Source organism: Hevea brasiliensis, chromosome 1, assembly GCF_030052815.1.
Source record: "Hevea brasiliensis isolate MT/VB/25A 57/8 chromosome 1, ASM3005281v1, whole genome shotgun sequence".
Taxonomy (NCBI): Eukaryota; Viridiplantae; Streptophyta; class Magnoliopsida; order Malpighiales; family Euphorbiaceae; genus Hevea; species Hevea brasiliensis.
In genome coordinates, this window is record NC_079493.1 from 1,740,639 (window position 1) to 1,755,208 (window position 14,570).

Consider the following 14,570-nt stretch of genomic DNA (forward strand, 5'->3'; position numbering starts at 1 on the left):
TTTGATGATCAAGAAATCTTTGTTGAAACTTCCTTGAAGCAGAGAAACCCAAAATTTCTCCTGGCCGTCCTTGCATTTTTTTTTTCTCTTTTTTTTCAACTTGTGGCTAAACCTAGGAATATGATGAATATATTGTGCCAAAAAAGAAACCCTAATAGGCTAAAAACAGTACTGCGGGTCTAGAGAAAAGATCCAAATCGCATGGAATGAATTGGCATAAAAATAGAAAAACATGGCCCGTGCACTACTCCGTGTAAGAGAAACAGCAGCTATGTAATATTGAATGCTGGAATTACAGGCCCAAAAGCAATGGGCTTTTCTGCTTCCTCTAAAAAGTTAACCGTTTGCATTTTTCTTCCTAACAGTTCTAGTCTCTAATTCAACACACTTTTCTTACATAATCATGTCCATGACTTTTGAAGCCAACTGCATTCATGCTTAACTTGTCCATTCTACTCGTCAAAGCTTCAAACTTAGCCCTAGTTAATCATTAATTCGTGCTCATTGCATAAATCTCAAACATACTAGCTAGTTCTTCAATTAATCATTGATTCCTCTTAAAGCCCTACTTCATCTCTAAACCTAACATTCATTCAAAAAATCTTGGTTATCCATCATTAATCTTTATCATCTAATCCTTCAATCAGTTACTAATATCAATATATAATGAGGCCTAACACTAAATAAGCATTCAGTCACAAGAAATTGAATCAAAGCATAAAATTCATAATATTGAATGAAAATAAAATCAAATCCATAGACTAAATAAAGAAAAGAAAACATAAAACTCATAAAGAAATCTCAGTTGGAACCTCTTTGAAGCAAAGAAACTAACGGACATAGATATGAAGAGGTAAACCCAAATATATTCCAAATGGACATAGATTAGAGAGTTTATTGAAAGAAACAACAAAAGACAAACAACAAAACCAATTTCTGCCCATGACTTCTTTATTGTCTGGTAGCAAGTCTCACTAGCTTCCTGCAAAAGGAATTCATAATTAATCAAACCTTTTTTCACATCAACATTTAGAACCTTTCAAAAACTCTTAATTAAGTGGAAAAAAAAATTGATATGTAGATGCCAGGCCTTCTGGACGTTATACCTAACTCACAATTCAGAGAAGGATTGGAATAGAGAAGAGAAGAACAGAATAGTGAAGAGAAGAGAGAGAAGAGCAACAAAGAAGATTCGAGAAAAAGAGAAAAAAGGGAGAGAGAAAAGAGATAAAGAATTAGGGAAGAAATGATATTTGTTTTACTAATTGCATTAAATGTATTCTTCAGCAGCACAAAGCATTTATACTCTCAATGCATGACTCTACTTTCTCAATACAAGACTTACATTGATTGACTAATACAGCTAACCAATTATTAATTGTTCCCGCCACTTATTGCCAACTCAGCAACTGCACAGTAGACTTACTCACTTAACTCTCTTCCTAACAGTAGATTACTCTAAAGATTTAATCATGCTCATCTGGAGGCGAAATATGATGAGAGTGAACAGTTGCTGATGAGGCCAAAGCTCGACGGGCTATATTAGGGTGCTGATTTCTTAGATCATCATAGTACTCATTAATCCACCCTTCAATAATTTTGATCTCAACTTCTCGTTGTGCTACCAACCACACTGGATCAGTTGTTTTGTTTGCAAAAAGTATGTCCAAGCAATGAGACCCTGCATGCCAAATTTCATGTATTAGCAACAAAACAATTCTCAAGAATAGAAATCCTTGAATCAGAACTTGTACTCATCTTTCTTATAGCTTGTTTTCAGTTTTGTTTTTATTTATTTTTTTACAGTTTAAAGCAGGGGCATTTTATTTTTTAAAAAAAGTAGATAAACTTAAGTTCGAATAATGATAATATATGAGTATTGCTGTTGAGTTGCTATTAGGAAAACTCTTATCTTAAATATATAAGTTATAGGTAATTAAAAGTTGATTTTAAGTCAAATTTGACATGTTTTCGCTTTAAGAACTTTAAAATAGCTAAAAACAATTTTTTCTTTCAATATATCTAAATCGATGTTTTTTCAAAGAAAAGGTTGAAACCACAATTCCAAAAGCAAAAGAAATAGTTTCTCTTAACTCTCAAATCCTCTTAAATTTTAATGATTTTTTTTTTCCTTTTTAGCTTTCTTTATTTTGTAAATTAATATTAACTTAATCATTGGAATGGGCAGAGAGAAACTCTCTTAACACCCACTTGATGGCATCTCATTGTAACTTGCAGGCATTCTCCTAGCAGAAAAATATGGATGATTTATCAAATATAAAGTTCTAATAGATAATTTCTAATTAATTCACAAACAAATTTATATATTAAACATGCTTTAACATGGAATATATATGGGAACATACCGTTAACTGTATAAACAGCAGTTATGTTGTCCGATAAGTTCTCCAACACCCTATAGTTAGAGGAAAATATATATATATTAATTTCTCTCTTCATTAAAAAAAAAAATTCAACACATTCCTGCCATCCAACATATGCTAAATTGACAGAAAATTTAAAAAAAAAGAGTAAACTTTGAAAAACAACGCATGAAATTGAAGAGAGAGATTAATAAATTTTCAACTTGAAAAATCTTTATGAAGGTAAATAATAATTGAGAAACATGTCTAATAAATAAATCCATAAACAAATATAAAATGATGAATTTCCCTATTTTCAGTTTTTTGTATTTACCCGCCACTACTATAAGGATCTTTCAATCCATTGGAGAAAATGATGTTGCTGCCATACCTCTGGAGAATAACTTTTATACTCTGCAATCAAAAAATGAAGAAAATATACACACAATTAAAGAAAATTAATAGTTAATTTAATTTCCTTAATGTCCAGAGAAATTTGAGTTTCAGTCATTTTAAGAAAAAAAATGTTTAATTAAAATAATAGGTTGAATGAGTTAAAAGATAGAAAAGAGTGAGAAAACTCATTCTATTGTGTAGTCTAAATTGCAGAATATTTTATCATAAGAGCAAAAAAAATATCATTGAATTTTATCTCAATGGTATTGAAGTGTCTATAGATTGTGAGGTCTTAAGTTGAAATCTCAGTATGAGCTAAATGAATAAAAAAAAAAAAAAAAAAAGAATTACGTGGTTTCCATAATAGGCAGTGACCCAATGAGGACGGGGTGGAACGCCAAACAAATCTTTGCAATCTTGGATGTAGCTCTTGAGGTCAAAAGGGTCAGGGGGGAACATGGTGTCATTCCCGCGGCCAATAGGTATCACCATCTCGCTACATGTCTAAAAAAAATTTGCACATGAATCAATACATCAATTAACTCTTTACATTACCAGTATACTATATTGTCTTAGCATGATCAATAGTGAATATATTTATTATCAAGATTATTATTATTATTATTATTATTATTATTATTCTTATTATTATGATAGCCACTGCTGTGAATAGTGATGGGTAAGTGGAAATGAAAAAGCTAACGTAATTTACCTCCCATCTCCACCCCATACTTGTTTCAGGTACATTAGCGGGTGAATTAATATAGCAAGATCTGTCTCCCATGTAAGCAAAAAGACCAGCAAATATTTTGCTTAGATTATCTTTGCCAGAATCGGTGCTTGAGCTTCCATCTATGCCACTGCAGACTATATTTACAGGATATGTGGGTGGCTTATTGTACTGAGCAGCGCCACTATACATGGAAACCAAGTAGTTTTTGAGCTCATAGGAGTCAGTTAAGGATCTAGAACAAGAAAAGAAACAGAGTTAATGAATTACAATAAAGCATAATTGTAGTAAGGATTCCAGAAAGATTGCAGAAGGTAATGTTATTACTTGCAAGTTTTGAATTTCTTGCTGAGGATTGAAAGGCCATTGGGTTTAGATGCAATTTCATCAATTTCTGCCCATGACTTCTTTATTGTCTGGTAGCAAGTCTCACTAGCTTCCTGCAAAAAGAATTCATAATTAATCAGCCCATTTTTCACATCATTTAGACCCTTTCAAAAGGTCAAAATTAAGTTTAAAGATATGTAGATTACTCTAAAATCATTCGCAACGATGGAATCATGTCCATCAGGCGGCGAAATATGATCAACATAAAGAACAGGTGCTGATGAGGCCAAAGCTCCAAGGGCTATGTGAGGGTACTTGAGCCGAAACCAGCAAGCCAACACTAAGAACACCAATGAAAAGAAAAAACAGATTTAAATTTTAAAATGTAATCTATGGAATGGTTGTGAAGAAGAATATGTGTTCAGTGACCTACTTCCACCATAGGATCCTCCGATGGCGATAACCGGAGAATTTTCAGCATGTAAGAGTTTCTTGACATGAATGATAATTTCTGCATAGTCTGCAATAGCTTGTGCAGAGTTGAAATACCCACGAGTGCGTCCATTTTTGAAGGCTTCTTCCCTTGATCCAGATGGGATTGATTTCCCATAGTATCTATGCTGATGAAAATAAAAAAAAAATTAAAAAAAAAGAGAAAGAATTGTTTTAATCAGGGCAGAGCATTCGGTCATCGGAAAAACTGAAGGACCCATTTCATGCAAAATGCCAACCAAAACCACCCAACAACAAACACAAGATTTCCACAAACTTTAACAGAATCCTCACAAAGCATTAGCACAATCTAAAATTAAAATCTTCAAATCTTCAATTGAATCAACAATAAATAAACTAATATTTTAACAAGAAATCAAAAAACAACAAAATCAACAAATTACAAAACCACCATAAGAGACCCATGAAAAATGAACGGTGAAGAAGAGAACCATGAGAGAAAATAATACCACACGGAAGAAATAAAAAAAAGCTTCAAGGGAAAGAAAAAACTGAGGCTAAGGTTGAATCGGCACTGAGAAGTGAGAACACTGCAGGAGACGGCGTCGGCCACGAAGATAACAGGCGCAGCAAATAGTCGCATGGAGAGCTTTGTCTCGCAACATGAAGCCAAACGGGTTGATGAAGAGTGAAAGACCAGAAACTAAAGGATATGCAGCTTTGACTCCGTGTAGAGAGACCAGTGAGAGCATGGGTTCGTGGAAATGCAAAAAAAAAGTTATATCTGTGGGCATTGGCATGGAGTGATGGGCATCAGAAAAGATAGGATTAGGAATTAGGATGTTTAGCGCACGCGCTCGCGCACAAAATCACGTGTTTTTTGACTTGCCAATCCCATTTTCTTTAAAAACTATCAGGATTAGTGACCCAACCAACCTCAATCTTTACCCATCCCAACATCAAGATTAGCAGCCCTCATTAAGCTTACACATCGAGCTTAGCAACCCACATCAGTCAAGCTTAACCATCCCAACATGAGATGGATAGATCAGGATAAACTGTTATAAAGGTTTGAACATCATGAGAAGAACTTTTAATTCTAATTTGTAAATCGAAAACTGCACACCTTTTAGTAATAAATTTTTAACAGCGGCTTAATATACAGGAAAAAAAATAATTTATACATACCTCTATATATAACAGAAGAGCATTCAATCGAAACGCATTGTCAGAGAGAAAACCAACAACAGCAAGATCACCATCAAGTGGTGCTTCTGCTCCAAAATACACAAGAATAGGTGCAAGAGAATTAGCACCACCCCAGTATTTGGAACTGATAACATATCTTTGCTCAAAGGTATTGTAGCTTTCAGGTTTATAGTTGAAGTGATCAAGGGTTTGGTTGTAAAAGAAAGTCTCCAGATCATCTGAAATTGATTTAGGCAAAATCTCATCTGAATCTTCAAGAATTCTTGGTCCTATTGGACTAAGCCTTGGAATATTAATCGGTGCAGTTGATGAGGCTAAGAGAATGAAAAATAACAGAAAACATTGAAACACGAGTATTGGAGACATTGTGGACAAGTGCCAATATAAATATGTTTTTTTCTGAGGATTTTGTTTGTGAATTAAAAGCTTGTATGCCAGAGTCTGCTTATAAAGCTAGAATAGGAAGGACCTTTGAACAGTGTTTTTTGCCCATTCTACGTGCCCCCAGGTTAGGTGATGGGCTAAAACGCACGGAATCTTACAAAAAAAATGATAAGCACGGTACAATATGTAACGTCATGATTTGATGGGTGACAATGGGTGACAATGTCAACGGTTCAAAATGCACCTTGTGTAACCGGCAACTGTGGAAAGCAGATCTCACGAACGAAATATGGGAAGCCGTTGTACTGTGTAGTTTTCGTAGGTTGTCAGAGAATTAATTATACTTCATTATTTAGGGTTCTAAAAATCCACACGGCAAAGTTTTGATGTAGAGGAGCAGTTAGGAGTAGCTATGCAATTTGTATCGCAATTTTAAAATTATTTTAATATATATATAATATATCGCAATTTTGAAGTTTCATTGTTTGACCATACACGTTAGAAGGGCGGTTTCAATTTTTTTTTTTTAGGATTGGATTTACTTTAAAATTAAAATTTTATTTATAATTTTTAATATATTTTTTCATTATTATTAATTTTTTAATATTTTTTAATTGTCTCTTTTGAATTTTATTTTCTTTTAATCTTTTTTATTTTTATTTTTAATGCTTAAGATGATGTCCATATAGATACATTATGATTTGAATTTTGCATAGCTTTTAATATAATCTTTTTAAATATAATATTTACTGTTTAAATTTTTATTTAAATAAACAATAAAAATATTTTAATTTTTATTTTCTTAAAAATACTTAGAATTTATTTTCTATTTATTTTTTTTAATAACAACTCATAAAAAATAAATAAAATTAGAAAGAGTTAAACAACAAAATTAAATGAAAAGAATGTGAAAGATAAAAAAAATTAATTTCAATGGTTGACTTTGGAAGTGAGGTGAGTAATTTTATGATTACATTCAGTTTTTTGTTTTTTCATTTTCTTGTAATTTTATATCTTGACTTTTCAAATAAAAAACTGTTATAGTTTTATGTATTTTTGTAAATATTTAAATCTATTTTATAAATTTATTTTCTACAATTTAAATTTTATTTTTTATAAAAGTTATCTAAATGAATATTAATGATTACATATTTACACTAATTAGAAAAACCAATATTAAAATAAAGTTGTTATACTTTTTATATATGGATTTTTCTCAAATTTTATTCTTATTAGAATTAGTTAAATTATTGTTATTATATTTGGTTTTTATATTTACTAAAAATTTTGATATTTTAATCTATATAGTGTTATTGTGAAAAAAAAAAATAATAAATTTTCCTTATCATGCTAATAATAAATACTATTTATAATTTCATCATATCCCTTTTAATCAATTTTAATTTTATAGTGAATAAAAATAGTTTTTTTTTTACAATATATTGTGATGTTTATTAATGAAAATCTCGTGCCTTAAAAGATATTCGTACACAACATTAATTGAATTTATATTAGAGATAAATTATATTTTAAAATTTTTTTAATCTATTTTTAAAAGTTAAATGACATATTTATCTCCACAGGCTTATTTAATTTATTTTTAAAATTTTAAAATACTTATTTAATCTTTTTTAATGATCGAAGGGCTTAATTAGACCCCAAAACACTTGAAAGACTTATGTAATTATTTGACATAACTTTAAAAGCCAAAATAGACATTTTACCAAAAACAAAAGAGAAAGTAAGGGTAAATGATTTTTTTTTAATAAAGGTAAATGAATCTAATAACTACAAAATTATACTATATATGAATTATGTAAAATTCAATTGAATTTTATATTCTAATAATAGTAATGCTTTAAAGAGAATTAAGTATCAATTTCTTACTAGATCAAACTAAGAAAAATATTTATTTTAATTTTGATTCCAAAATTTAAATCAAATGGATCTTTATACAAATTTTCTTATATAATTTCTTTATTTGATTAGAAAAATATTTTTCATTAATCAATTTTTTTAATATCCTAAACATAAAAAAATATAAAAATATTTAAAAAAAAAATCTTTTTCACATAATAAATAGAGCCTAATTTACAAAATAATACTTTGATTGTCCTGGTAGGGTGATAAGAGAGTTGAATTGAACACTTTTTTCTTTTTAAGAATTTTTGGTCTTTATTTGAATTCTTTAAAAAAATTTACTAATATTTTTCAAGATGTGTGATATTAACTATTAAATGGAAAAAAAATAAAAAAAAAACAACTGCAAATATAAAATTCATTTTAATTAAAGAAATTAATTATGGTCTGAAATTGAAATAAAAATTAGAGCATATTTATAACAAGCTATTTTACAATTATTTTCAAAAGGCATGTACCTTTTGAAGTAATTATGCCCCCCCTAATTAAAGAAAGAGAGAAGATTTATCATTGAAGAATAATAAAAAAAATTACAAAGTTAATGACAGTACAATTAAAAATTATGGCAAAATGCTATGGCAATATTTATATAAACAAACCTTTTAAATTTTTTAAAAAAATATTAAAATTTTTTTTTAAATTTTAAAAATAAATCAAATAAGTTATTTTATTATTTTAGAGATAATTAAACTTTTAACTTTTAAAAATAAATAAGAAAAAGTTATATTATAAATTATTTTTAATATAACTTTAGTCATAATTATGCATGAAGATATTTTAACTTGTGAAATTCTCATCATCATCAGTAATTCTACGTATATAATTTGTAATAACTTAATAAATATTTATTATATTCTAGAGTAAATTAATAATTTATTATTTATCAAATTATTAAAAAGACTTATAGAAGTTTCTTGAATCATTTTATAAATAATAACTTATCAATTAATTTTATGATATAGTAAATTTCTATTAAAATATTATCAATTAGATACTTAAAATTGCTAATAAAAATTCATACACTACAAAATTTTTGTGCAAATATGGGTGGAACTAAAATTCAAGGTTGGAGCTAAAAAAATTAATATTAAAAAGAAGTTAAACGAAATCTTAATAAAAATATAAGGATTAAAATAAAATATAAAACATTAAAATATGAAAAATAAAACAATGCAAAAATATGAGTAAAAATACGGATAAAACAGTAATAAAAATAATTAATTTCAAAAAAAACTTTGAGGTGGTAAAATATTAATTGTATTATCATTATTTTTGTTCTTTGGTCGTTAGGGGCGGCTGCAGATTCTGTTCGGTGGAGTTAATTTTGGTTTTTTGGAAAGTAAAGTGGAGTTAGTTGAGCCACTGATTTTATATAAATTGAGCGAAATAAATTTAAATAAATTAAAATATAAAATTATTTATCAAATTAATTTAATAAATTATTATTACAAATTTATTATTCTTTTCCCTGTATAATACACAAAGAAAAAAAAAACTAAATTATCTCACAACAACTTAATTAGATTTATTAAAAATTTTATTTTTTATTTTATTTATTTCTTTTAATTTTGCTTTTAATTAAAAGAAATTTTATTATATAAAAATCTACTTAATATTTTATTTTTTTAATCCAATGAAAAATTATTATATCATATTAGCTGCTATTTAAAATAGCAAATTGTGGACTCATCTCACATTAAAAAGTATACTTTCCAGAAAAAAAAAAAAAAAATTTCAACCAAACAAGGCATTGGTGATGGACCATTTCAGCGCAGCAAATCGAGGACTCATCTCACATTAGACTATTGCAAGAGATAAGCATAAGCATTTCGGCGTGGACTCATCTCACAAATTTGAGCTAATGCTTATGGATATAAGCATAAGCATACTATCCATTCTTCAATAATTGTAATCTAAACTTTTCTTTGTGCAATTTCTAGATTTAGTTGAAATTTAAATTTGAAATATATATCGTTCCATTAAATAATTAATTTGCAATTTTATAATCTTAATTTTTTAATTAAATTTTAAAATGTACAATAATTATTATATAGAATAAATATATTTCAATTTATATAATATTAATTTAAAACTTAAGTTAACACGAATAGCTTTATACTTAATTTCTACTAATTTTATTTCATGAACTAAACAAAAATAATTCTCCATATATTTATTAGTTCGAAAAATATAAAGATCTTCAAAGTTGAGATTATATCATTGTTTGTATGAAAATAGGCCAAGCAGTTTTTGGTTTAATTAAATCAAATTAAATTAAATTATTTTTTTTCTTAATGATTTGGTTTAATTATATTAAGAGATTTTAATTTTTTATTTTAATTTTAGTTTTTTTTACTTAATTATCAATAAATTAAACTAAATTGACCTTTTAAAAATTGCAGCATTTTACCACGTATGTGTATCTATATCTATAATATATATAAATGTATAAAGAAGGGACGAATTTATTAGCTGAATAAAATATTTTTATATATTTAATATAATTATTTAATTTAATTATTATAAAATTATTAATTAATTAATATAAAAATTTAATTAAATAAAATTTAGGAATACTAATATAATAAAAAGTCTATTATATTAGGATTTTTTATTTACATTTATGGAATGTAATAATTAAATTATTAATTAAATATGTGAAAAAAAAAATAAATTTCATTGCTTGGTTAGGTAAAATGTGACGCCCCTTACCCGTTTACTGTATAGCCGAGCAAGAAGTGCCACATTCGATGCCGGAGCACCCTATCTTGTTTTATCATATCTATTGTAAACTTTTGATGTCATTTAAAACATGTATTCTATGTATAGAATTTTTTTTTTTATATCTTATTTCTGTGGAGACCCGGACAGATCCTCCTCTGTTTTATTAGCATCTGGCGGGTTCCACTATCACTTGTTAACATATTCATAGTCATCTCACATATTTCCATATTATATTCTCTTTTATCATATCATTCACAACTATTTATGAGATTTCAAAATGAAGTATCATTTATTGCATTCATATGAAAATTCATAGATAATAAATTACAATTTTTCATTTCAATCTCAAGTTTAATTTTAAGTCCCAAATGAAATACATCATAAACTAGTAATTACATCATGGCTAAACATAATGAATCAAAATATTAGTATATACATGGGCCCTACCAAAATACAAAAGATCGGTGATGTGACTTTGGACAATGGCAGATCTGGTCAGAGCTCTGTCAGTGCACTACTGGTGGTGCTGCTGCGACTGCTGGGACTAATCTCAAGTACCTACGCGATCGAAAGCTAATGCGCTAAGCATAACGCTTAGTGGTGCATAATTTATAATAACAATAATTTAACAATTGAAATAATATTTGCAAATAATAATTTCTGGGTCTTTTACTTTTTTTATTGCTCTTTGTAAGCAATTAACATTATTGGGATCTTTTATGATTACTTATTATATTTTAAGTCTTAATTAATTTTTATCAGTGCCCAAAAAACCTATAACAAATTATAAAAGCTGGATGCACTGGTGTACACTGGTTAGACAGCCATATGTCTATCCAGTATACGTTTGTCAAGCACAAGGTCAGCTGTCGGGCACGAGACCATTGTCGGCTTGTAAACCGTAAAAGTAGGCACAATGGCCAGTAAGTAGGCATATAGCCTGTAGAACAATCATACCAGACATATATTGTCAGTTCATGATTTTCTCGGTAGGTAGTACTGCTATCTGTAGTCCCTAATTGGTATACCAATTTATCCAAACTAAATAAATAAGTCTAGGTATACTACAGGCAATTAAATATTTTTAATTATTTTAGCACTATTTACTGTTACATTTTTTTTGGTACTATTCATTGGTACCATTAATTTCATATTAATAAGACATTAGTCCCAATTTACATATTCATATCATTTTTAATATTTAATTATCCTTATGAGTATTTTAATTATCATATATAGCATTTTTGCCATGAACTTTTCTTTAGGTTCATGTTGATGTGTTATCTTTATCTAGGAATTTGACTAGGTTAGGATGTCTATTTAGTCACACTTCCTTCATAACAATTGCTCCTCTATATTTAAACTTGAATTTCAATTTTTGAATCACTGAATTTGGGGTTATAGAACTCAAGTTATTGTCAAAATACCATAACTGGTCCCTTTGCCTAAGCTATCCAGAATTTATAATTTCTGGTCAATAAACTTTGACCAGTCATTTGATCATTTTATGGTCATTTTTAGACTTAGGTTCCTTCACAAGATATGTTCCTCTATGTCTTAGGGACTTCCAGGTACAGTTTCATAATTTTTCAAGCTTGGTATAGTGAGTTATAGTCAGTGTATTAACCTGGACTCTCAGTCCTATAAGGGCAATAGCCAACTTTAGGGCAGTATGTTTGACCCTCTTTTTAGGGTCTTTACACTTAGAATTTGGCAAATGTGTCTAAATCAATGTTGTATCCCTAAGTATCATGTTTCCATTGATGAAATTTTAGGTCATTTGGACCAGTATAGAGAGAGTTATGACCAAATGAACACGTACTGTTCATTTGGTCATTTTCTGGGTTGACAGTTTTAGTGACTCAATTTTTGCTAATAATTTGATTTGGTTAAAAGCAAAAGTGAGTCAAGTGGTCTTCATGAAAAGTGTAGCCCTATGTCTAAGCTTTCCATTGATGAAATTTTAGGTCATTTGGACCAGTATAGGGAGTGTTATGACCAAATGAACATGTACTGTTCATTTGGTCATTTTTTGGGTTGGCAGTTTTAGTGACTCAACTTGTGCTAACAATTTGATTTGGTTAAAAGCAAAACTGAGTCAAGTGGTCGTCATGAAAAGTGTAGTCCTATGTCTAAACTTTCCATTGATGAAATTTTAGGTTATTTGGACCAGTATAGGGAGAGTTATGACCAAATGAACACATACTGTTCATTTGGTCATTTTCTGGGTTGGCAGTTTTAGTGACTCAACTTTTGCTAACAATTTGATTTGGTTAAAAGCAAAACTAGGTCAAGTGGTCTTCATGAAAAGTGTAGCCCTATGTCTAAGCTTTCCATTAATGAAATTTTAGGTCATTTGGACTAGTATAGGGAGAGTTATGACCAAATGAACACGCACTGTTCATTTGGTCATTTCTGGATTTTAATGTTTGGTCATCCAGGTTTGGGCAGAGGATTGGTCATGATTTGGGCAAAATTTGGGCATGGTGTCTACATGAAAAATGGGCTATTTTGAGTCTATTTTCACCTCTAATTGCCCTCATACCAATTGGAGTCACACATTTTTCAATTATGGATCAATAAACCGACTGGACTCATTAAGTCCAAACCTGCAGAAAATTGAACACTCCCAATATCTCAATTCCTTCAACTTTCTTACTTCTTTGCATGCAATACACTTCTATAAGCAACAATCTCAACTCAATAGGTCAATTTCCACATTTACACCAAGTCGTCAAGCATTTATACAAACCCTAGTTTTCAAAGTTTTAAATTTTCACAAACACTATACAATCAAACACCCAAACATTTCAACTCATCACACATTCTCATGAAACCATTTTTCATCACTTAAAAGCAATAAACATCAAGTTTCATGGCTACCAAAAATTCAAGGGTTCTTTCCTCAAGATTTTCTTTTTGTTTTAATGATATTTATGCTTGGCTAAACATGCTTTTCATGTTTAATAAAGAGAAGAAAAGGGATTAGTGCACTAACCTTACTTGAGCTTCCCAAAACTTCAACCTTTCTCCTCTTTATGGTTATCTATAGCTTCCTTAGAGTGTGGGGAGAATTTTTAATGAAATGTGTTATGGGTTTTGGTGAGGAAATGAGGGAGGAATCAAGCTTGAAGCTTGAATAACAATGGGGGAGGAAGGAAACCAAGGCAGCCGGCAATGAGAGGGAAGAGATGAGGGAGAAGATGAGTTAGGTAGCTTTTGTCTTTTGTGGGTATTTATATATTCGATATATGTTGTACTTTAATTTTGTTTTAAATTTTCATAAGCTTATTTTTCTTTTGTTCTTTTCTTCTTCTTTTCTTCTTCTTTCCTAATTCAACTCATAATATTAATTTGTGTTAATTATTTTTATTCTCTAAATTTTATTTTGACATTTAGGTCAAAATTCACCTCTGAGAGTGAAATGACCAAAATGCTCTTCATAATGTATATCGGGTTATTTTTATTATTTTTGTACCAATTTATAAATCCTCTAAACTTTAATTTATTTTTCTCCAAATTTTTCCTATATTTTCTTAAAATTTATTTCTTCAATTTATGCCTCCTCACTATAGTTTAGGTGTAGTTTCAGATATTTTGACTGTCTGAACAGATATTAGTCGTCAGAACAGTAAAATATACGGACTACCTATGGTGAGGGCGTTACAATTCTTCCCCTCTAATAAAAATTTCGTCCTCGAAATTTACCTAATGTGAAAAGCTGAGGGAACTGCTGCCTCATCGTCTCTTCGCTCTCCCATGTCGCTTCTTCCGTGTTGTGGTGTCTCCACAAGACTTTCACTAGTGGGATCCTCTTGTTTCTGAGTTCTTTCACTTCCCGTGCCAAGATTCTGACTGGTTCTTCTTCATATGTCAGATCAGGTTGCACAATTATCTCCTCTGCTGAAATGACATGTGAAGGATCTGATCTGTATCTCTTGAGCATCGACACATGGAATACACTGTGGATCTTATCCAGCTCAGGTGGTAAAGCTAGCCTGTAGGCTACTGGACTCACACACTCAATGACATCGTATGGACCAATAAACCTATGGCTCAACTTA

At 29.4% G+C, this 14,570-nt stretch overlaps 1 protein-coding gene across 4 annotated transcripts; it reads right to left on the minus strand.

The window, feature by feature from the left end:
- Positions 1-705: 705 nt before the first annotated feature.
- LOC110673332 (uncharacterized) lies at positions 706-5,876 on the minus strand. 4 transcript variants are annotated; one of them, XR_009144081.1, is made up of 10 exons: positions 5,458-5,876; positions 4,250-4,436; positions 4,023-4,156; positions 3,817-3,929; positions 3,472-3,724; positions 3,111-3,263; positions 2,698-2,777; positions 2,367-2,416; positions 1,346-1,681; positions 706-982 (listed from the first exon to the last, which is right to left on the minus strand). XR_009144081.1 is itself a non-coding variant. In XM_058135941.1 (10 exons), exons 1-9 carry the CDS (start codon positions 5,842-5,844, stop codon positions 1,467-1,469), a joined length of 1,572 nt encoding a protein of 523 aa, XP_057991924.1. In that variant the 5' UTR covers positions 5,845-5,876; the 3' UTR covers positions 706-982; positions 1,427-1,466. The 4 variants fall into 4 exon arrangements, 1 of the variants encoding a protein (XP_057991924.1); XR_009144075.1 differs by having other exon boundaries at positions 1,107-1,681; XR_009144087.1 differs by lacking the exon at positions 5,458-5,876 and adding an exon at positions 4,845-5,073 and having other exon boundaries at positions 1,107-1,681.
- Positions 5,877-14,570: the final 8,694 nt, after the last annotated feature.

Excerpts from the sequence above, each read along its gene's own strand:
- LOC110673332 (XM_058135941.1), bottom strand. The coding sequence starts at position 5,844 with ATGTCTCCAATACTCGTGTTTCAATGTTTTCTGTTATTTTTCATTCTC. Across the intron at positions 3,930-4,022 it reads TCGTTGCGAATGATTTTAGA|GAAGCTAGTGAGACTTGCTA; the intron begins GTAATCTACATA and ends TTCTTTTTGCAG. Across the intron at positions 3,264-3,471 it reads GTATGGGGTGGAGATGGGAG|ACATGTAGCGAGATGGTGAT; the intron begins GTAAATTACGTT and ends AATTTTTTTTAG.